A 25,362-nucleotide genomic window follows, 5' to 3' on the forward strand; every position below is an offset into this window, starting at 1 on the left:
CCAAGGGGCATATTCTTCTCATGAGCCTGTCTCCACAGGAGAGATTTCTGGTATCAGGACCGTGTTATTTCCAGATATTTAAAAGTAAATTTTGCCATTCACTTTTTTTACTCTTACAGAGCCAGAAATGTGCACTGCAGCTCAGAAAACCAACTGTGTCCTGGGCTGTATCAAAAGCCAGTAGGTCAAGGGAGGTGATTTTCCCTTCTACTCTGCTCTCCTGAGACCCCCCCACACACACCTGCAGTACGGTATCCAGCTCTGGAGACCCCAACATAAGAAGGACATGGAGCTGTTGGAGCAAGTCCAGAGGAGGGCCATGAAGGTGACCAAAGGGCTGGAGCAGCTCTCCTATGAAGACAGACTGAGAGAGTTCAGGTTGTTCAGCCTGGGAGAAGGCTCCAGAAAGACCTCATGGCAGCCTTGCAGTACCCGAAGGGGCTACAGGAAAGCTAGGGAGGGACTTTTTACAAGGACATGTATGGATAGGATGTGGAGTAACAGTTTCAAACTGGAAGAGGGGAAATTTAGATGAATACATGCAATTAAACCATCACCAAAAAAATTCACAATTTTTTTTCACTGTGATATTATTAGAGAAACTTCTTTTATTCTCAGCTTGTGGAATAACTTTATAATTGTACATAAGCCAGGAGGCAGCTTTATGGGAACGCTGACCCTTATCAAAATATCCTGTTTCAGAATAACAAATATTAATTATATCCTAAATAGGAACTCCTTTTCCAGTTTTCTCTGAAGCATCAAAAGAGATTCAGCATGTCCAGTGTTTGCTAATACAACACAGAAAATCAGCCTTAGATGAACTATGCTGAATATAACCATACCAGTTTCTGAGGATCTTCCATTTGTAATGCATACCTCTTCTGTGTGACAGAGCTGAAGAAATGTTATTAAAAGTCAGCCATTAACTTCTCTTTGTTCCTTTTTATTAAAGAAAGGGCCTTCAATACAAAATGGAATTACTTTGTCTGCCTGCCTAAGGATACAGTTTGTTATTATGTTCCATATCCTGGCAAGGTAAGATGGGCAATACTCAGCACTGTGAATTGATCCAAACTTGCCCTGTGAATGCTACTAGATCCATGGCTTTTAGATTCCAGGTGCAGCACCAACAACCACAGGACCCAAGATCCTTTTGAGAAAACCTACCATGCTATTTTTTTTTTTAATTATATACAGTCCTTTGTTACAAAGAACTTGAAGGCTGATCATCTGTAGTGAATTTAAAATGCTACTCTGCACTCTGCTAACCAAATCAGTAGCAATGTATTCTTCCCTTACTTTGCTATCAAGGACCTTGTTCATACTTAATTATAGCAATTATTTCTATTGTGCTTACCCCCTGTAATTTTATGTTATATAGAATGACAGTTATTTGAGCTAAAACAATTGCTTACAATAATTTGTGTGTTTATTTTTATTGTTATTATTGTCATTCCAGCACTTTCACTGTAAGAGCAGAGCACTCTAAGCTCTGCATTTACAGACCACTTAATACCTAAGCTGTTATTTCTCTTGGGGCTCAACCACCTACTAAAAAAAAAACCAAACAACAACAAACCAAAAAAACTATGCAAAGAATGAAAAAGTAAATTTAAATAATGTTATTTTCTTATTCCTCTGATAATTGCCAATGAAAATTGCAATAGTAACATGAAAAAATAGCTACCGTATTATTTATTTTTTTATTACACGACCAGATTTTGCTTCTGCACACACTATCACACCAATACCTCTTTGTCAAAATACAGAGACCAGAACAGCACAAATACTTAAAGCTGTGAGAAGCCAGGTTCTATGTGGCAGCAAAACAATGTTCTCTGTCTTGTTCTCTGACAATTTCATTTGCCTTTCTGCTGCCAGTGGATCATGATGGTTTCCGAAACATCTTGACAATGACTCTAGGATCCCTTCCCAAGCTTTAATGGGTATTTCTAAGCCCAGCACTAATGTAAGCACAATTTCAATTACTTTCTCCTTGATGCATTACCTGGTAATTTATCTCCAGAGTTTCATCTGCCAGCTATTTGCAAGCTTCTCACCTTTGCAAGCTCCTTCAACAGTTCCATATAATTGGCATGGCATTCTACAACCCACAGGGTCTGATTATCATCCCCATCCCCAGTAGATCCTCTATTTTTTTAAAATACACCAAAATTGGATTGGCAGCCTGCCAGCCCTATGGCACGAAAGCTGTTTGTAACATTCGTTCACACACAGTTTTGCATTTTAATACTCAGTTCCTTCAGGACTCTCAGGTGAATAAAGTAAATGGAGAAATACTGGAGAAGCTAGATCACCTTTTGCTCTGGAGAAAACAGACAAAAACATCAAAAAACAGAACTGAATTATTCTCACCTAAATCTGGGTGCCTACAGATAAGTTGCTGTGTAGATTCCTTATATTAGGTAAAGATCTAGTCAACACCATAAATTAAATTTTGGGTTCCATTCACCTAACCAAACATTAAATTCTTTCTCAGAGAGCAAGACACCATCCCCTTACAACCCAGTGGCCACATGGAATAAAACTAACTTTGTGGTAGCAGGAGCTAAGAGAACTAATTTAGATGTAAACACACACAGAGATATGCAAGTCAAATGGCATTCCCAGATATGTAATCTTCTGATAGTTAAAACTGGTTAAGAAGTCTTTTCTGCTTTATGGCTGAATTTATTTATGACAACTTTATCCTTTACATCTTAATTAAAGATATTGATACTTAAAAACAATGTAGGATCTCTGTCACTAAAGCATGAGAGTACATGTAAAACTAATGAGGGCCATGAGACTCTACCTAGACTACTATACCCATCCTTGCCTTGTGAGTTTAAGCTCCTTCTTCATTCAATCAAGAACAAATGTCACCTGTTTGCATCAGATGGTAACCTATACCAGAAAACTTAAATACCAAACAAAACATAGCAAAAGCATTTCCAGGGAAAGGAGAAGAGATTTAAGAAGAGCAGAGCACTTGAAGATGCACCTGGTGCAATAAAATCTGCTTTGAACCCACACAAAGAGCTGCATTGCATCACATAATGCCAAGTATTCTGAAAAACCTACTCTAAACATTTCAAATCAACACTTGGTTGAACATCGTTGACCTTAGTTTTTCCATCTTAACTCTCATTTGTTAGCTTACCTGTAGAAATTCTGGAAACACATTTGTGAATAAAGACCTTGGAAACTGTTCCATTTCCAGACAAGATTTTAAGGGCAAGGGTATAATGATTTGCAGTTTCTTACTAAACCACCATCTACATTATGCCCTAAATAAGGGAAATATTCTATAGAAAATGTACAATCTCAAAACTCCAGGTGTCATAAATACAGTTGAGTCAAAGGACATCAGAAGTAGCTATGATAAGAGTATCTATGTAGAATCAGAGATGACTGAGTTTCTGTATGAAAAATAAAATCATAATCCAGATTGACTTACCAGAAAGACCATGAGAGTCTGTCACATCACATGGCCTTTATTAACTCACTTATTAAAAGCTAAGAGAGGCAGCTTGTCATGGTTTAAAGGCACACAAGCAATATATTATCTTCTCCATACTCCATAGTATGACCTATTAAATTAGTCATAACCAAAAGGAACACAAGCTGAGTAAACAAATATTATTTTTAAAAATAAAATAGTATTATTCTTCCCTAATATTTCATATGACTGAGCTGTACAACAAGCCTTTATGAAACAATTTCTTTTTTAAATGTATTAGAAGTCAAGAGTGAAGATGCCATATCTGATTTACATTTTCCTGGGGCAGCATTAAACCAGTTTGAAGCATCTGACATGACAAATCCAACTCAATGTGAATGTTAAACAATATTACAGCAGAGCTATGATCAGATCAAATTAGAGTTAACACCAAGTGTGTCTGATAGGATAACTTTTCCAGAAATTAATAACACATCTGAACTCAGTAGTAATTGTTTTTGTCCTACAAATAAGTAATCATACTTGATACACTTCAGTAATTGTCACCAACACACGTTCAACAAGAATTGTCTTCCCCACTAAGTAATTAAGAAATGGTTACAACTGGCATTATTTGAGAACATAACTGGAATAGCACATCCACAAGGAAGTGATTTATTCTCTGCTGAGAACATGGGGAGTTACATGCACAGTTCTCACCTACATTTATGGGAGACATGCATAAACTCTGTGTTCCTGAAAAACAGGACTGTCATAGGCTAACAATAAAATTTAGTGGGTGTATGTAAAACCAATAGACTAGCTAAGTGGGTCTATGACACTTCAAATGCTGATATTGAAAGAATTATTTGGAAAAAAAAGTGTATTTAATTTAGTTACTATTTTACTGTATAGTGAAAGCTGGGATAAGTAAGTCAAAACCTTGACATCTTTAATTTTTAAATTTTATGCATGACAACTTGTGAATGTCCAATAGATGTAATTCTCATAATTAGTGACCACTATTCCTACAGTGTCCTAGATGTGCATATGTCTCACATTCAGAGCAACAAAATGGAGCTCTAGCTTGAGAGAAGATGTAACAATGTATAGCAAAGTGATCCTGTGACAATGTCATTGTATTAACAAAGATCACTCCTGGAATTCAGTTTTAGGCCTCCTTGGCATAAGGTGGACATTTGTGTTCAGTGAAGCATTTGCAGAGGCCACCAGGGTGGCTGAGGAGCTGAAGTAGCTGCTCTGTAAGGAGCAAGTAGCTGGAGTAGCTGCTTTATGAGAATGTCCTAACCAGAAACTCCTGCATTCAAAAAGAAACAATTCTGGTTTAAGCCTCATTTTGAGCAAAACACAAAACAGAAGAGCCCTGAACTGCTAATTAGTGATACGTTAGTGATCGTATCTTCCTTGCTAACTACTCAACAGCCCTCTCCAATGAAATTCAGTTCTCAAACTTCATTCATCCAGCACTTCTGTCCTGAAATAGGGGAAAAAAAAAATTTTTACTCTCAGAGCTGACAATAGCTGTAGGAAACCGGGAAGCAGAGAAAGCAATCCTGACACTTTGGGAACAGGATCTAGCCCCAGGACTCCTAATCTAATATGAAGGACTTGGCTTCACCATACCAGGAACCATGGCAGATACGCAGGAGAACAACCAAAAGCAATAACATGGTAATAAACATGAAAGAATATAAGTAAAACCAGGAAAGTTAGTGCTCTGTACTGAAAACTATTTCTGGTTTGGCAGATGTGAAAGAGGCTGTATGAGTTAGTATTGTTTTAGACTCTGCATAAAGAAAGATTATCTTAAACAAAAAGTATGGGAAAATGCCTCCTACACTCTATTTAGTTTACCAAAGAGTATACCAAGTATAAATTAATTATAGCCTGCTTAAATGCAGTAAGAAATAATACCTAGCAGACAAAAGATAAGCAAGCAGAGTAGCTAAAGTTGAAACTTTATAAATGCAACACAGAAAAAGGAAAATTTTTAAACACAGAATCAAAACAGCAAGGGTAGTAGTCACTAAATTAATCTTTATAATCAGGGTGGATAGGTCTGACAATTCAATTCTCCACTTTGAAGTGGACACAACCAGAGTTACATGGGATGGAAGCTCCTAGCAATTAAAAAATGCTATAAAGTGAAAGAGCCATTTCAAAAAAACCGACCAATGGAAAGGTGCTCAGCAAGACCCAAAATACAAAGGGTTCTGGTTCCTTTTCTTCTACTGATCAAATGTTAACATTGCCAAGCAGTTCAGTTTCTCATAATACCACACCACACTGCTGTACCCTCACAAGGCAGGTTAATTTATCACTACTACACAGTTTATTTGGCACCAAGTTGAATAAGAATTAGGTCTAAGATATCCAGCTCAATGGAGCCACAAAAATTAATTATTTCACTTTTCATTCATGATATTTTAACCTTTCCTTAACCTCAGCTAGCTGTCTTGCAATTTCTTTCTGGCTGACTAAATATTATTTCAGATTCAATCTGTTAAAAAATTACTTCACTGTACAGACAGGGCTTTAATTTAAGCAATGATATTCAAAATTATTACCCTGTTTTCCCAAGAGTGACAAATTTATAGTATGTTCTTCTGCAATCAAAATTCATCCAGGTCTCTGAGCTGCATATTAACTCTACTGGACATTTCCACAAAATATGTAACTTCTAGATGGTAACAATGAAACAAGATCAAAATTTAAAAACAAACTGCACATATATTTAGAATGTATCCTTTCACATTTAACTGAATCATAAATTCTTTTAGCCTAGTCTATACATCTAAGCACCAGGTCTTAAAATTAAATTCTTACCATGTTTCCAGCAGTGCACTTTGCAGCAAGTATTTGCAATTGTTTTGCCTCCATGTTCCAGCAAGAAATATAGTCTATAACTATCAAATAGGGGTAATTAAAGGAAACATAAACTAGGTAATTGCAGCTCTCTTAGCCAAACCACTTAGACTTCAGATCTGGAATATATTGTGTCAATTACTTGTCATATAATAATAATGGCTCGTTCCATGCATTTATACTAATAATCCCCTGGCTTCTTGTCTGATATTACAGATTATTTATGTCAGACAATGAAAGCATAAAGGGAAAGGCATACAAGTAAAAATGAAAAAAAATGCAAGAAAGTTAGAAAACAAAAGGTTTCTGATGGTGGATAAACAATGGGTCAACACAAAACAAGTAAGTCAGCGGCTTTACCAACACACAATAAAAATGGAGGTAGAGATCTGAGAGGTCAAGGAAGATGCAGTTAGCAAGATCATGGACAGGCAGCACTAGAGTGAAAAAGCAGTAGTTCACACAAATAGAGCTGAATTGTGCAGAAGGACAGAAATGTGGCATCAGATCTTAATCCAGCAAAGACAGAGAGATCTTAGCAAAAGCTACAAAGGAAGAAGTGTGACAAGCAGACAGGAATTCTGCCAACTTAGAGCATGAGAAGCAACACTGTGAGCCAGGGAAGTGGGAAGGAATGCTTTCACTGTGAGATCCTGATACAAGAGGCCTGGATTTACTACTAACAAAAAGGTCATACTTCTCACAAAGTATCAAAAACCTTGCCAATAGTGAACAAACTTGCCAATAGGAGAACAAAAATCTGAATACATACCATAACACATATAAACGGTCTCGCAATGTCCAAGAGCTATAGGGAAAATGGTAATTTGAGCAGTGACTTTACCTCCTTCATACCATTCAATTGCAGAATATGTATTAGAAGGTAGCCTCCTACTTGTGAGAAGACAGAGCGATCTATCCTGAAAGCTAAGTTAATTTTTTGACTCAAATTGTAGAAACTTCAGTTTGTCATCTTGCCTTTGTGAATCATGCTCTGTAAAAACAACTACACAAACTACTTGTCCTAATTGAAGCAATTTTGTTTCTGCAACTTGACTCATTATATTTATAGAACTGGTCTGAAATTTAGGAAAAGTACTAGGATGAAAATAAGAGTATCTGCTAAGGGAATTCTAAGATTTGCTTGCTCCAATAGAACACAGAAACGGAATTAAACAATGTGTACTTTTTCAGTCTTGTATCCCAAACTGCCGCCCCCTCCCCTTTTTTCTTCTGTGGGATGTAGGACTCATTCCCTATGGTTAGCAATACCATTATCTGCAATTACAGAACATACTAGATACCAACTTAAGTGTCACAAACACCTCAGGAGATTCAACTGGAGGACAAAGCTTCAGAAGGTAAAAAAAGATTAGAAGAACAATTTCAGTTTTACTGTGGCTACCTATTGGCAACATCTGGGAAGGTCTGTAAACATACACAGGTTGTTTCCTCAGGACTGTGGTGAACAGAAACCATCACACATCAATGCTGCTCTAATCTGAAAATTAGTCTACAGATTTTTTTGCTACAAAACTGTCTTTAATACTAAACAGCAGTTTTTAGCAGAGCAGAGACATACTTTTGATGTCCTGTCTTATTACAGTAGACTGAAGCACTTTGCTAATGAGTTATCAGATTATGGGACAGTAACGTAATTCAAGATATTTTTTACAGAAGGAAGAACTATAATCAAGGTAATCTTATCAGAAAAGCCTACATGAAATAAAAAACAATTAAACTTCAGAAGACAAGACAGAATTTGTATTTTGCTGTGCTGCAAAACAGCTTTGATCAATGAGCAATGATCAAAACAGCAAACCAAAACACAAAACAATCCATCACTTGCTGAAAATACACAAAACAGTTAAACACAGAACATGGGGGGGGTTTCTGATTAGTGAACCTAATCTGCTTTTTTTCTGACTGAATGCTCAAGCTAGCACAAGGAAGACTGTAGGATTACAAGCTGGTTGGATAAAGAAAAAAAGAAAGATACCCTACATTTGTAAGCAGTAAGCTGTTCATTTGACTCATGTCATATAACTGTACTGGACACATATTGCTCTTTCTCCCTCCATCTCCTAAGCTCTAGAATGCAGCTCCTCTGGTTGTGCCAGGATAAAGGTCTGGGTGACACAGTGCAAGTCAGGTCTGGGAAAAGTTCTGGGTTATAAAAAAGAAAAAGAAAAAAAAGGAAAACAAAGAGAAAAAAAGATGTTTACAGGATGCCACAGGAAAGAATAAACTAAGGAATCCCTGAGTATGACTTTGAAAATATAAAGATTAAAAATTAATGGGAATTGCTTGTGCTACGACTCCCTTAGACTTCCTGAAATTGTAAGTCAATGTTGGTCTTATCACTACATCTACACTGGGCACTAGGAAAAAGAGGTGTTTCTCCATCTGCCTTTTCTTTTACTTCTCCCTTAGGAATCTTTGGATCTTACAGAAATTTCAAGCCTATGAATCACTGGATAGATGTAAAAGGAATATAAGGAGTCCTTTGCATCAGGAGTACATGCAAAAATAGCTGCTCCACTCAATAAGTATGATAGGAAATCACTGGCTTGTGTATGACATTTAAGAAGGCACCTAATAAATGACCTTTTCCTCTAAGTCAATTAATGTATAGCAATACAATGGAAAAAATAATGGAGAGAAACGAAGTCACAAACATATTACAAACAAAATTCACTTTCCATTAGTTAAAGAATATATGTATTTTTGTTATTTGGACAAAGGATTTTCATATAACCATTTTATTAGATTTGTAATCACACAGATGGAAAATAAAAAATGGAATAAAAAATAAAAGCAGACTTTATTAGTTTTAAAATTACTGTTAGAAAGGGAAGATGGGATTGAATTACAGGCAACTGAGCATGATATTATTCAGCATCACTTCTCACTCCTCCGGACAAGGATTCATCATCCCAAACGCTAGATGTATTTCTCACCCATGCTCCTTCAAATAGTCCAAAGAAGGAAACAAGCACTACTTTGGCCCAGTTCAACTGTGCCCTTCTAAATACCTGTTTCTCTCCCTTGCTTACAGCGAGTCCAGCTGGGATGACCATTGCAGGTGTGCAGAGATCCAGAGAGCTGACACTCAACTAGAGGACTCTTAACCCATGTAGCACCTTGCATCTTATGCCGTGTGCCACCTAAAATCCTGAGAGCACAGACTGCCCATGTAGGCTGACGCTGTGAATAGCGTTACAGCTTCCATGTGCACTTCACAGTAAGTGTCGCTGTAGCAGCAGTAACTAAAAAGACTTGAAAATAATAAGCATAGCCTGGTAATTTCTGTTCACTAGATTTCCTGAAGGGATGAGTTAGATAGGAATCACTGTTCAAGCAACATATAATTATCATCCTTTTTCCTGGCTTCCTTTACACTAACATCTAAAATACAAAAACATATACTAAGTCTTAGTTTTGACAATACATAAAACTCTTTTTATCATGTATGAAGCCATCTTGTTAATGTATTTAAAGAAGTTATGTCCTATGAATGAATTTTTAATGAGACCCATATATATATAAATAAAAAATCTAGTTGGCATCCAGACACCAGTGGTGTCCCTCAGGACTCAGTTTTGGAGCCAGTCTTGTTCAGTATCTTTATCAACGATCTGGATGAGAGGACTGAGTGCACCTACAGTAAGTTTGCAGATGACACCAAATTGGGTGAGTGTTGATCTGCTTGAGGGTAGGAATGCTCTACAGAGGGACCTGGACAGGATGGATCAATAGGCCAAGGACAATTGTATGAGATTCAATAAGGCCAAGTGCCAGGTCCTTCATTTCGGTCATAACAATCCCAGGCAATACTAGAGGCTTGGGGGAGGAGTGGCTGGAGAGCTGCCCAGCAGAAAAGGACCTGGGGGTGCTGGTTGACAGCCAGCTGAACATGAGCCAGCAGTGTGCCCAGGTGGCCAAAAAAACCAACAGCATCCTGGCCTGCATCAGGAACAGCATGGCCAGCAGGACCAGGAAGGTGATTGTGTCCCTGTGCTCAGCACTGGTAAGGCTGCACCTCACGTGCTGTGTTGAGTTCTGGGCTCCTCACTACAGGAATGACATTGAGGTGCTGGAGCATGTCCAGAGGAGAGCTATCAAGCTGGTGAAGGGTCTAGAGAACAAGTCATACAAGGAGCACCTGAGGGAACTAGAGATGTTTAGTTTGGAGAAGAGGAGGCTGAGGGGAGACCTCATTGCCCTCTACAACTACCTAAAAGGAGGTTGTAGGGAGGTGGGTGTTGGCCTCTTCTCCCAAGTAAATAACCACAAGACCAGATGAAATGGTCTGAAGTTGTGGCAGGGGAGGTTTAGATTGGGTATTATGAAGAATTTCTATACTGAAAGAGTGATCAGGCACTGAAACAGCCTGTCCAGGGGGGTGGTGGAGTCATCATCATTGGAGGTATTCAAGAAATCTGTAGATGTGGCACTTAAGGGCATGCTCTAGAGGCCAAGGTTGTGGGTTGTTTGTTGTGGGTGTATTTTGGTGGAGTGTATGTGGTTCTGTGTGTTTGGTGGTTTTTTTTCTACTGATAGTTGGACTCTGTGATACCAGAGGTCCTTTCCAATCATGACAATTCTGTGACTCTGTGATATTATAATATATAATTTCAGTATTACACACTGGCATCTGAATTTGCTGCACCACTTCTGTTATTATACCCCCTTCATTGCAGTACTTGACTATCTCACAGTCAATAAGTGTACATGGTTTTGGAACCCTTTTAAATACGAAGCATTATATGTAGGAAGATCAGCAGAGTTCTTCAAGTAACACAGAATGTCGCAGCCTGAAACTGAACCCATCTCTCTCAAATAGCAGCAGGGCAACTGAGCATGGGTGTTAATCCTTCTAAGCAAGTTTAGAAGTGTATCAAGAAACACGCTGTGTTATAATTTCCTTTAGGAGAAAACAAAGTTAAACTTTCCATAATTTTCCCAAAGCTTCAACTTACAATATAGAAAACACCAGATCCATGGATTTTTTTACAGATGAATTGTCACTGAAAATTGGTAAGATTGATATTCAGGAGATACTGGATAGGGAATAAACAAAAAGATACTGATGTGGTATTAGGGAGGAAAACTGCATGTTGGATTTTATAGGTTGAAATCATATTGACATTGAAACCTGTCAGGTGGAAACTGGTATAAACCACAGAGAATAAAATTCAGCTCATTTAAAATTACACATCTACAAGATAAACTTACACATGTAAGAATATGGTGCTACACAACTCTGCCCTCACTGCAGTGCACAGACCAGGCTCATCCCAGCCTTGCCATCACTACCCATCTGTCACCAAGTGTCCCAAGGAACCCAGCCAGTAGCAGTGCCTGGCACAAAACCCATCAAGCATCACAGAAAAGGTAGTCTTATTATTAGAAATAAGAAAAATAAACACCAAAAGTCATGATCAAAAAGTGTCAAAAGCAAGTTTGAATAGATTAAATTTAAAATTTTGCAAGGAATAATGTAAAAAGGAACAATTTTTTATTTTTTCTTTAAAGGCTCTACTATAATCTGATTTTCAATTAAAGTATCGTAATGTTTTTCACGGAGAATTCCTGCAGAGGTTGAACATACATATTTAATGCAATCAATCAGTTGTGGCAATTAATAAGGTCTGGTTGCTAGGAAATAATTGCTGCCAGAGTACAAAAATGCATTGCTAAGCTATTTGTTCTTAAGTGCTTTTTTAAACAACAAAACATATGTCTCAAAAAGAAAAAGCAAGTAGATTTCATGACAAAGACATTGCTGTTATTTAAAATTATTTTTAAATTTTCCTATTACAAATCTTTACAAGTTTTCTATTTTCCACCTCCTTACCAAAGCCCATACTTTTCTTTCTGTCCAATACCTATTAAAAAAATAATAATTTGAAAACAGCTGCACTACAAAATCTGATTTTATTCACAGAATCCTAATTAACTCCCGAATGGAAGGAGGTCCAACGTACACAAACGTAATTAAAAAATCTAAAAATAAGCAAGATGTGTTTTAACTTCTTGGGACTTTACTTCACAAACTTAATTTTCTGTATAAGGTTTTAAACATATAATCACTTGCAAGTAATACCTTGTTATGTCCACATCAGTCACTGTTAAAGATCTCATGTCAGTTGAATTCATAGACTAAAAGGAAGAGCTAAACCAGTTGGATTCTTAAGGCTTTGGGGAATACATTAGGCCATTCTGCTGGACCCTACAGTTATTTCCAGAGAAGAGGTAGTTTTAGAAAGACAACCCCCAACCTGTTATCTCATAAATCTTATATTCACAAGTTAACATCTCTAGAATTACCAGTAATAAGAAAAACTTCCAGCACCATTAAAATAATCCATACTATTTAACCATTAATCGTAATCCATAGACATTCAGTATCCATATGTTAAACTAGGTTTTAAAAAGTTTAATATTTGTACTGTTAGAAAGAACATTAGTTATTGTATATATATAAACTGATACCTACACCACTGGCAACTCATCAGATGTGCCATAATTCATAACACACAACAGAAGGAAGAAATCATAATCAGGATATAACCCTGGTGTTTATAGATATTCATCCTTGAAAAGATACTCCAACAGGTTGGAAGAGCTTGGATTTCAAATATCTAGTTCTCATGTAAAAACTTATGCCTAAACACCACCTAATGCTGTTCATCTCTCAATCAAAAACCACAGCACAGGATTTTCCATTAGGAAATGAGAATTATGCTCATCAGTCATATATAGCCACTAAAAAATACAGAAACTCACACTGAAAAAAAATCAAATTAATTATTCAAATATTTTTTATTCCTTTTATTATTCAGAAACAATTCTTTTGTATTTAAGCCTACTTGAAGGGACCTGTTAATATTCCACAGAAATATTCTAAAACCCATCTGGAATTTTTTTAAATCACAAAGTTAATTAGTCAATTTATCTATCATTATTATTACTCTTTAAAGTAAAGAAACTCTTACTAAAAAAAAAAAAAAATCTGTGTCTGATGACTGATGCACAAACCGTTTATATATAAATAATGAACAATTCATCCTAAAAGCATGTATTAAAATCTATATAGATCTTAAAACTCACTTATGTTACCTCTGCTGCAGCTACTCTAACCAAGCATTTTATTGGCACAATGTGATTAAACAGTTTAAGATACCTGGTAAACATCACGTTATCTTGTGTCTAATTGTTCAGCATCAAGAACTGGTCTTTCCTAAAACCAGGTACAGTTAAATGGGAAAATATCTAGACAAGGATAACTGAATAATGCATTTATTCTCTTGGCAAAATTACACACTAAGCTCAGGCTATTTTTTTAATGGAAAGCGACCCACTAACTGCTCAGTTCATGCTCATCTGGATCAGCCATTCAATTAGATTTGTTTCATTTCAAGCTAACAATCAAAACAGCTGATAATTCAGGCAATATCTCCACATCCACATTCAAATGCAGTATTTCTTCATTTTCAGTTAACAGGAGCACTGTGGCTGCAGGAATAGAGCCCTGAATTTAGCTATTAAAAAAAAAAATAATAAAAATCTGTATTTCTTGTATGGATGAAAGATACTCTCGCTCCCATTTTCTCCATTATATTTGCTGATGCTCTTCAGCAGCTTTTACCAATTTAAAAAAAAAATCAAAATGAAATTAACTATTATCTTGAAACTATTGAATCAAATGCAGCCTATTCTTTAAAAACTAAAGTACTGGTTAAATTTTCTTTTGTATCTTGTTCCTTTACTTCTTCATGGATTTGCTGTCACTATTTGGATGAAAAGATTTTCTCATTTTTTTAAATTATTCCAACACATCCAGCAAGTACAATTTAATGTTGGACATGAGTAAGTCTTTGATAGACAGTAAAGCAAGAAATTCACATTTGAACTCTACAAGAAACTTATATTCTTGTCCCATACTAAATTTCTTAATCAGAATTTTCACTGAGAGGCATCAGTGGATGTGTGCTCAGCATATTTTGAAGCTATTAACTGTTCAGGCTCTACAAAACCTCTCTAAACTCCCTTTCCAGGATTGCCATGATCTCAGTGCCAGGTAGAGCAGGGAAGGGTAAAAAACTCATGATATAAAGGCAGCTGATTTCAAACAAGATACAACAGAGGAGTAATTCGGGTAGAAGGTGGGTTTATTTTGTTCTCACAGACAAACTGGTCTCTGAAAAGATAAAAGTAAAATGTATATACTGTTTGATGTAAAGATATTAATAAAGCTTATAAAAAATCAGCCAGGATGGTCCAGTTCCTCCAGAAGCAAACTAGAAAGCTTCACACTCAAATGGTTAATCCCAGTGTGCAGTAGCACAACCCCATCACATAACAGGCTCAGCCAAGGACTGAACCACGGGCACAATCCCCAACCTGTTGTTACCAAGCAGATGCTTTGAACACGGATCCAAACTGGTTTTGTGACGTGTTTCAAAAATCTAAGATCAGGGTAAATATTTTCAACATTATAGAAATTCCACCCTGACAATTATTTCAAAGTACTGAAGTTATCTGACACTCAAATACCACAAACACTAAGTAAAAACTGTGAGAAAAATAAATCAAAAGCATTTATACTTAAAATAAAGATGCATATGCAACAGTAACAGAACCTACTGAAACCACAAGGATGTGTTTGTACAATCTGAGCACGATCAGATGGATTTTCTGTCCTCTTATGCCTTACAAAGAGAGCTTCTAACTATTATGATGAGCTGAACTGATCCACCAAAGGACAAAGCTGGTAAATCATCAGGCAGAGGCTGCAAGAGAGGCAGCTGCTGGATGTCCTTAGGTACCTGGAGGACTCCTGTATTGGTGAACTTCCAAGAATGACCTGAAGGCAGGCAGCAAGTATCCACACAGCACTGAACCTCCATATCTGTTCAGTGCTTTCCAAATCCTACGGTGACTCTCATCTCATTCCTTCTGTTTGTATGTGCTCCTAGGAGCACATACAGTAAAGACAACATCTGTGTGCGCTGCGACCAGGTGAAGGATTTGCTCAGCCTGGTTGCTGAGCTTAAGCAGGAAGTGGAGAGGTTAAGGACCATATGGGACTGTGAAAGGGAAATAGACTGGTAGAGCTGCACCCTGCCATCCTTGTGGAAAAGGCAGCAGGTGGTAGCTTCACAAGAGGTAGAAGATCCCCAGCCCTCTGGTCACCAGAAGGAAGGACAGGAACTACAAGAGGACGGGGGGCAATGGAAGCAGGTCCCTGCTAGGGGTAGCAGAAGAGTTCTCACCGGACCCTCCCCACGTTTCCAGGTGCCCTTACAGAACAGATGCAGGGCTCTGGAGATAGGGGACCAGTTAAACAAGGATGCTGACAAAGCCCCATCCAGGGAGCTGCCAAAACAGCCAGCTTGACACAATAGGACTGCTCCTAAGAAGTTGCCAAAGCAACCAGCTCCTCATATTAAGTCTGCTTCTGAGAAGAGCAAGAGGAAGGTGATAGTGATAGGTGATACCATTCTGAGGGGAACTGAAGGTCCCATATGCCAGCCAGACCCTTCTCACAGGCAAGTATGCTGCCTCCCTGGGCCCAGGGTAAGGGACATAATCAGGAAACTTCCTGGTTTGATATGGCCCTCAGGCTATTATCCTCTTTTGATCTTTCAGGTTGGTAGTGATGAGGTGGAGAAAAGAGGTTTGAGGGTAATAAAGAAATATTTTAGGGCATTGGGATGACTGGTCAAGGGATCAGGTGCACAAGTTGTGTTCTCTGTCCCTCCAGTCTTGAGGAATGATGAATGGGTTAACAAAAAGACCACACAGATCAATGCCTGGCTCCAAAACTGGTGCTACCAACAGGACTTTGGGATTTTTGATCGTGGTTTGGTTTACAGGAAACCAGGCCTGCTGACATTGGATGGGAAGACCCTGTCCCACAGGGGAAAAAGGGTACTAGGGCAGGAATTAATGGGGATTATTGATAGGGCTTTACAATAGGTTGGAAGCGGATGGGGGATAAAGCCAAGCTTGCTACAGATGAGCCATGGGGTGGTGTGCCCATGTCAGGGATGAAATCGATGACCCAGCTCAAATGCATTTACAGCAATGCACACAACATGGGAAACAAAGAGGAAGAGCTGGAAGCCCTGTGTGCAAACACAGGGCTCACTAACAGGTTAGTAACCCCAGGCACAAATACAGGCTGGGGGAGAATGGCTGGAGAGCAGTCCTGAGGAGAAGGACTTGGGGGTGGTAGTTGATGAGAAGCTCGACATGATCTGCCAGTGTGTGCTGGAGTCCAGAGAGCAACTGCATCCTGGGCTGCATCAAAAGAAGTGTGGCCAGCAGGGCCAGGGAGCTGATTGTGCCCCTCTACTCTGCTCTGGTGAGACCCCACCTGGAATACTGTGTACAGTTCTGGGGCCCTCAGCACAAGAAAGATATAGAGCTGTTGGAGAGGGTCCAGGGAAGGGCCACCAAGATGATCAAAGGCCTGGAGCACCTCTGCTATGAAGACAGGCTGAGAGAGTTGGGGCTGTTCAGCCTAGAGAAGAGAAGGCTTCGGGGAGACCTAATAGCACCTTCCAGTACTTGAAAGGGGCCACAGGAAAGCTGGGGAGGGGCTTTTCATCAGAGAAGATAGTGACAGGACAAGGGGCAATGATTTTAAACTGGAAGAGGGGAGATTTAGGTTAGATATTAGGAAGAAGTTCTTCACTATAAGGGTCGTGAGAAACTGGAATGGGTTGCCCAGGAAGGTTGTTGATGCCCCATCCCTGGAGGTTTTTAAGGCCAGGTTGGACAAGGTTTTGTGCAACCTGATCCAGTGGTAGGGTTCCCTGCTCATGGCAGGAGGGTTGGAACTTGATGATCTTTAAGGTCGCTTCCAACTTAATGATCCTATGATTCTAATTTCTAACTTTGCCCCTCACAGTGATGCTTCATCCAGCTTTCAATCATATTTCTGCCTAGCTAGTAAGCAAAGATGAGGAGATGCATCTCTCTTGCAAATGAAATGCGGAGAGTGTTCAATATCAAATGAAGCAGAAGCTTTACCTCCTTTTCTTAAAATTCAAAAGTATCAGACTTGCCCTTTTGGCCATGCAATACTAAGATGCAATTTTAACACTAAACTAAATTGGAAGAGTGAAGAAAAGAACGAAGGTCTGTCAAGTTATTTACAGTCACCGTTTCCTTGTTCAAAAAGAACAAACAAGGGACTATAACCAAAGGAAAGGCCTGATTTTGCCAGTCTAGCACTTTCCCAGCAAAAATACTCCTTAGAATTTGCTTTTACCTCAATAATAGTGCATCAGTCTTGAAAACGCTAAGAACAGATATGAAATTTCAGACAGCTACAGCAAACATTGTTCTTCAATCTACTTGCAACTTCTTTTCCAATATAGCTAAAAAATTGTCTTTTGAACACCTTTAACTACCAATTCTGTCTAGCAAAAGTTCAGGTGATTTCTCTGCTCCTCAGGAACTGCCCAGTGAGCCGAGACTGATCTAGTCCCAGAATGACAAGTCACCAAAGCAGCCACAAATGGGTACATGCCTGCCCCTGCCCCACACTTGAAGGTTTGCCTCAGATTGGTGCCATCTGGGGTCAAATGCATTGTTCATCCCATGCTTCAGATAAAGTCTTTTTTGTGAAACACTAGCAAAGGAAGCAGAAATGTAAATAAAACCATAATATATATGAACAGTAAGGGTCCAAAAGGGACCAGTTAATAAATAGAAACCATAAGCAAGGCATACAGTTCTTTTGGACTCAAGTTACACCTCCAGTAGTTTGTCAAGTTCTTGCTTAAAACAAAACTTACCAAACAAACAAAAAAAACACTCCAGAATATGCTTTTACCCAGCAAAGTTTCTGACATACAGCAACAACAAAACAATTACCTCATTGATTTTTGAGAAATGCAAAAGCCCCAGAAATTCATAATAATGATTTTTCAAGTATTCTCTTAATAAGCTAATGTCATATTAGTAACACAGCTAAAGAGTCTCTTTTCAGAGAATTTTTTTCAAGTAAGCAGAGGCCCTTTAATCAGTGTATGACCTCTGAATAGTCCAGACATTACAACATATTCTGTCACTGATACCAAAACCATTTTATTTTTAAAACTCAATTTAAAAGGGTTTGGGTTTTTTCTTTCTAATAAGGAAACATTTTTCTGAGTCATTTCAGGAACCATTGTCTGCATCTACTGATCTGATGATCATCTACTGAACACAAAGCACTATTTCAATCAATTCTGCTTTATAACCAATGCTTCAGTGAAAAATGACAAACAGAAAATGAGTGTAAGGATGGGAACTTATACACATGATTGCTGGTGAAAAAGTATTCCAGATATTGCATACATAGAATTTGTAGAAATTACTTGAAAATAATTGAAATTACAACTAGGATAAGCACAACACCCTGGCAAATGTCAAAAATTTAAGAGCAAACTTTTAGTTTTACTTTTCTGTGCCTTGCAGCAAACAATGCAGCACTCTCAAACATCCCAGTAGCACCTGTAACACCTCAGCAGGTCCATTTTAGAGATTTGCATTACATATTAGTTTCAGTGGCACAAACCAGGTCCAATTTACTGCATACATTTTAAAAGAGAAATAAAGGTATAGCATCCACTTTACAGTGAATAATTTTGAAGTGTTTATTGTGCCTTCAGATAAGAAAGGTCATTAGTTGCTGGTTTATAAAGAAAAAAAATATTGAAAAAATCACAATGCACAACTGCATGAAATCCAGAAGAAGAAAGAGCACATGTCAACATAACTCTGGGAAAAGGCATCCATCACAACTGATACTGGACTAGACTCCTTCTGTCCCAATGCACCCAACTGTAGTTAATTATATCTAATAGAAAACTGCTGTTTTCAAGTCCCATTCACAAGGTACCCCGCCCTCTGATTTGCTTCCATTTCATTCTACCTTCTACAGACTCCTCTTTCAGATTTTAAAGGTAATTCACTTCCTTTTTCTGCTTCCTTTTCTTGGAAATTGTTCCTCAGTTTTGCCTTCCCAGACTACCCAGTAATTACAAAGTTCAATAATAAAATTGAGGGGAAAAAACCACCTAGGGTGAAATATCATGGAGCCATTTGTAATTTTCCAAAGGCAAATGTGCTTTGAAACCTATTCAGCACAGGCTCTTCCCATCAGACACATCTCTGACAGCATCTTTTTCTCCTATAAACCCTCAAAACCATCAGCTGTAAATAACAGTTTGGATCTACAAGAATTCTAGCTTTTCAAATATATTACAGTATTATTACCAGGGCAGGTTACAAGGGGCACATAAAGTGCCATAAAGAATGAGAAGTTGAAGGCATCCTGACACCAAGGTATGGTTATGACTGGAGAGTTTACTGAGGTCCTGGAGAGACACTGAAAAGCATTTTGGATCCTGAATCACATCTAGATGTCTCTCAGGTATTATAAGAGTTATTCACCTATACCCAATCTTAAAACATTAAAAGGTTCACTATGTTCCATGAATACTTGAAGCATAACACAGGGTATACGGTGCTTCAGGACATTTGCACTTCATTATTCAAGAAAGCTTTTCACATCTTTTTTTTTTTTTTAATAAATATATTTCTTATAGCATACATACTTTCAGAGCAGTAAGTTAGCAGATCAATGGTATTTCCCTTTGCTTACTGCAGTAACTAAACTGCACCAACATTAACCTGTTGCTCTCAACAGTCTTGACCTTAAGAAGGTCTCCCTGGATGTCCAAGTTCTCTTTGACAACAGATAATTACTACCTGCAATCCAGCACTTTAGCCACTGGGTCAGCACTCACCAAGAGAAACAAAAACTAAACTCTACCTTTTCATCAATATTTTGCCCCTAAAAACAAGGTTTAACTTTTTGTTTGGCAGTTTTGATTTTGTTTTAAGGTAAACAGCACATCCCAGTGTAAATGATGGAGTCAAGAAGCACCTTTGTACTGGGAACAATTTTTTTTAAACACTTTAAAGAAAAGCTTTTTATGTGAGTCAGCATTTTTGATGGGAGCTGCTGGGAACCTAAATTTCCTCCTCAGTTGATTATCTTCAGGATAATCAATTGCTAGATGAGACCACACTCACCATTCAGTGAGATCTTACTGCTATTGTCTGTGGTACATAGACTAGCTGGGAGAAATGCAGGGACACAGTAGGAAGGACAAAAATAGTAGGGGACAACTGAGAAAAACAAAAGTGGTAACAGACACTGGAGGCAGAGATAAAAAACTATTCTGGAGCATTATCACCTAAATTAAGTGGCACTTCATGGATGCTCTGCCCAGGCACCCATGTTTGCCAGAGCTATTTATGGGTACAGCAGCACACCTTAGGCTGAATCCTCAGACCAACAAAACAGAAAGAGGTTTTCTCCACAAGAAGCATGTACTGCAGATCACATAGAGAAACACTGACATGAAACTGCAGTGTGTCTCTATTACTTAAACTCTATTACTTAAAATTCCACACCTCAAGTACTGTGTTCGGTTCTGGAGCCCTCAGTACAGGAAGGACATTGAGGGGCTAGAGTGTGTCCAGAGGAGACCTACCAAGCTGGTGAAGGCCACAAGGAGTGGCTGAGGGAAGTAGGGATGTTAAGTTTGGAGGATGCTGAGTGGAGACTTCATCACGCTCTACAACTGCCTGAAAAGAGTTTGCAGGAAGGTGGGTGCTGGCCTCTTCTCCCAAGTAAATAACAGGACCAGAGGAAATGGCCTGAAGTTACACCAGGGGAGGTTTAGATTGGACATCAGGAAGAATTTCTTTAATGAAAGAGTGGTCAGGCACTGGAAAAGCCTACCCCGTGAGGTGGTGGAGTCACCATCCTTGGAGGTATTCAAGAAACGTGTAGATAAGGAACTTCAGGGCACGCTCTGGAGTCCAGTGTTGTGTGTTGTTTGTTGTTGTTTTTTATGGGCTGTGGTTTTCTGGAGTTTTGTGTTTGTTTCTTTTTTTTGTTGTTGGACTCAGTGATCTCAGAGATCCTTTCCAAACATGACTATCCTGTTATTCTGTGAACTTTTGATTTAAGAAAATTATTTTCAAGTTGCCAACTTCAGAGCACTATTGGCAAAAGATGTGGTTGCCAAATAATTGGTCACATCTACCAAAAAAAAAAGTGTGGTTAAAATACAAATACAACATCAAATTGACTTGTTCATGAAAATCAAAACATACAGACCCATTGAAACGTAATTTCAGAATTATTAGCCTCCAGAAAAATCAGTAACAAAACACTGAACTAGTAGGCCCCAACAAGGTGTAACAGCAAGCTTTTTAATGGATATTCTGCACATACTTACAGGTTGAGCAGACCAGTAGTGCTCTCGCCACAAACTCACAGAGTAACTTCCACTTCTGCTCCACTTTGGAGGTGACAGCTGGAATGAGGATCTCCGCAGGGACATAGTACTGAATCGAGTAGGTCACAAAAATCCCAAAGGAGTACAGAATTTTTACAGACTGATACAACCTGTTCAAAAGATTTACACACATTCATATCAGTTGCAAACTCTTTATTTGGAAAGGATTTTTTTTTTAAGGCACTTTCTATCATATGATATTTGAGAATTTATCAATGCCTAAACAAGGAAATTCCTGTGTTTTTAATTAGATCCAGATGATCCAGATTCTTTACCTTCAATGTAAATTCAGAGTATTTAACAATCTTTAAGGCTGACTAAAATATAATCTGTTCTGTGCCTTTTTCTTCCCCCCATTTTAAGACTTACAAAAATCCTCACAGTTGCTGTGAAATAAAAATACTGGTAAAGTAACTAGTTTTTTTTTCCCTAAGACTATTTTCATTTAATAATGGTGCCTTTTTTCTAAACTTGCACATCAAAAAACATGGTAAATATAACTACGCCCTCCAAACAGAAGGAAGATGTATACAGAAGGATTATTTGGCTTTTCAGAGCAACAGGTTCAAATATTGCTTCTGACCCATGCAATGCCAGGATTTTCCTGCTTGCTCTGAGAACCTCCTGCACATTAGACAACAAAACTAAAACAGCACTAGGTCAGCCTCCACAAAACTAAAAATCAGTTCAAATCCCACAAAGCTGTATTTAGAGCTTCCAAGCCTGGAGACCTAGTAGCATTCAGTGATAATGTCCCAGCTTCACAGTGGGGGATAAACAAAAGGAGAAATCCAATGCTACCCCACACACTCCAGCATCCCAGCCTCCCCACAAACTCCAGTTCTGTTCCTACAGGCTTGCCTTGAGCCAGAATGTGATTTACAGAGTCCTTAAGTAATAGGCTGAGGGCCATGATCACAGAAATTAGCCACTAATGACTTAAAGAGATAGGCCAAGACACATTCAGCGATCGACATTATACTAATTGTATTAACTAATTATACCAACACAATTCAATATAATAATAAAAGCCATATAACATGGATTTCACTGCTGTCTTGCCAAATTATTTCTTCAATAGAAGAACAGCAATAATGGACAAAACAAAATGAGGCATTTTACTGTGTGAAAAAACAAAAATTCAAGCAATCTTACTTGTGTTTCTTACTGTAAGATAAAAACCGATGCACTACCATTTTTATCATCAGTTTTTACAGATAAGGATTGATCAAACACAAAATGGAGTATCAGGTTGTTAACACAAAAAAACCCAACAACTTAGTAACATGGAAAAGTAAAGATCTATTTGAAGATGAATAGCTACAATTGTGATGTAGCCTATGAAGTCTCCATCTCGAGCAGTATGGGGGTTTTGTATGAGAAAATCCTAGAGAAATCTCTGTTTCCAGACAGTTTTGATGCCCCTTCTTTATATCAATTATTGCTTCCAAAACTATATGCACTCAGGAAGGCCACAGTTCCAGTTTTCAGAGCCAAACTAGTCATTCTGTTATAGAAAGCTAAATTATGAAAGATTATGTTCTCATTCTGGTTTCATACTCTGCTATGAAGTTCAATAGAATAAAAAGATGTGGAAATTCAGTTACGCTGATGATGATCCCAATCAACCAAAGGAAAAGTGCAAAAATATACAATGTGTTAGGCACTTTCATGACTGGTAGCAGGATTCTGTCTGATGCTCCAAGTATCATTATGGCCACATGGCACTAAGGAGATCACAGAATCACAGAATCTTAGGGGCTGGAAGGGACCTCGAAAGATCATCCAGTCCAACCCCCCTGCCAGAGCAGGATCACCCAGAGCACATCACACAGGAACGTGTCCAGGCAGGGTTTGAATGTCTCCAGAGAAGGAGACTCCACAACCTCTCTGGGCAGCCTGTTCCAGTGCTCAGTCACTCTCACAGTAAAGAATTTTTTTGGTGATATTTACATGGAACCTCCTATGTTCCAGTTTGCACCTATTGCCCTTTGTCCTGTCACTGGACATCACTGAAACAGATAGATATTTTTACATTATTTTTTTCCCCAGTAAACAAAAAAGCATTATCTAGTTGCAACAGTTGTAACTGCCTATAAAACTGCAGAAGGTAAGCATACTGCCAAAATATGTACCCCCCGAAAAAACCCTCCAAAAATCAATATAATGCAATCATAAATAAAAAAACTTAAAGAAAAGCAGATTATAGAGCAGGCAGTTATTTGGGAAAATAAAATTACAAATTTAAATCAAATATATTCTGCACTTTGACAAACCTTTCACAGTGGCAGTAAACACTGGCCATGTTTAAGGCCAAAGCCAATATCTTCCCGATTTCTGCACTGTCACAAAGTGCTCCTAACAGGAAGAGGGGCATCTCAGGAAATTTTATTTATTAAAATTGGAAGGAATACCTTCAAGGCTAGCAAATGGCCACAACCAAATTTGCTTGCTGTCCACACCTCCTCTTCAAAAGGTTCAGAACTTCACTAGGTACAGCACATCATTAAATTACTGTGCCACATGAAAAAGGAGTAACACAAACTTTACTGAAGGGTTGTGTCTGATAAGAGATCATGGAAGTGTCAATATAGGCTCTGACATTTGAAGTCAGTAATGATGGAAAAACCCCACTGTGCTGTACCTGAATTTCATAGGTTTTATAGCAACACAAAGGAGTACCAAGTTCTACTGCTCCAAACTGAGCCAAACTTATACCAGTGGTGGACTGGCATTACTAAGAAAAGAAATTGAGAAAAGGAGGTGTGCTCGTGCAGAAGTGTTTGATGCAGGCATGTCTTTTCAAACATACAGCACTAGAGCTGCTGTAACTAGACACACATTTTAGGGAACAATTTTAAGAGACACTATTTTGTTGGAAAGCTACTTTAAGATCTTTTTTCATTCTATGCCAAAGACAAACTGATGCCTTGCACCATTCCAAGCATTCAGTTCCATAAAAAGCAAAATTATCCCTAAACGGACTGGTAAAAGACACAAGACACATTCTAAGAAGAGGGAAAAATTTCTATTCTCATTTATCTCTTTCCTTTCAAATGTTATTCAACACTGCATGCCACCAAAGTATAGACAGAAATGCTCAGAAAATGCAACATAGTGGGCAGTTTCTTTAAACCAATATAGTTACACTTACAGTCAGTTAATTTAACTTATTTTGGACTAAATTGATTAAAAATACTCTGTACTGTTCTGAAAAATATTACTTTGAATCAACCAGCTTTAATCTTCATGTATTTTTTTCTGACATGTGCAGAACCAGAAAACTCTGCTCTGTTAGTAAAGGAAAAAATCAGAAAAAAAGTGTTACATCAAAGACGAAGACAAAAATAAAGCAAAAAAAAAATCAAATCTACCCTCATATTCCTATATCTCAGTGGGAAATAGCTGTGAGACTTATGTGTAAAATAAAGAAGATATTAAAATAAAATAAATGCCTGAATGGGTTGGCAGCCTAACTTCCATATAATTTTGCATGGGCTTCTGCATCTTGCTTCCTTACATATATTGGAAAATAACCATATATTGGTACTACCTTGCCAAATTTTACATAAAAAATAACAGGTTTTCAGTATAAGGTTTTCAGGTATCACGTTCACGTTCTCATGTGACTTAACACAGTAAAGGATTATT

At 38.1% G+C, this 25,362-nt stretch overlaps 1 protein-coding gene across 3 annotated transcripts in view; it reads right to left on the minus strand.

The window, feature by feature from the left end:
• The window catches only part of SLC36A4 (solute carrier family 36 member 4), a 99,509-nt gene that overhangs the window by 31,190 nt on the left and 42,957 nt on the right, over positions 1-25,362 (minus strand). For all 3 annotated transcript variants that reach the window (XM_051621499.1, XM_051621508.1, XM_051621516.1), the window contains one exon: positions 21,652-21,821. In XM_051621499.1, coding sequence (XP_051477459.1) covers positions 21,652-21,821 — 170 coding nt within the window. The remainder of the gene's footprint in view (positions 1-21,651; positions 21,822-25,362) is intronic.

The sequence above is a fragment of the Apus apus genome, chromosome 1, assembly GCF_020740795.1.
Source record: "Apus apus isolate bApuApu2 chromosome 1, bApuApu2.pri.cur, whole genome shotgun sequence".
Lineage (NCBI taxonomy): Eukaryota > Metazoa > Chordata > Aves > Apodiformes > Apodidae > Apus > Apus apus.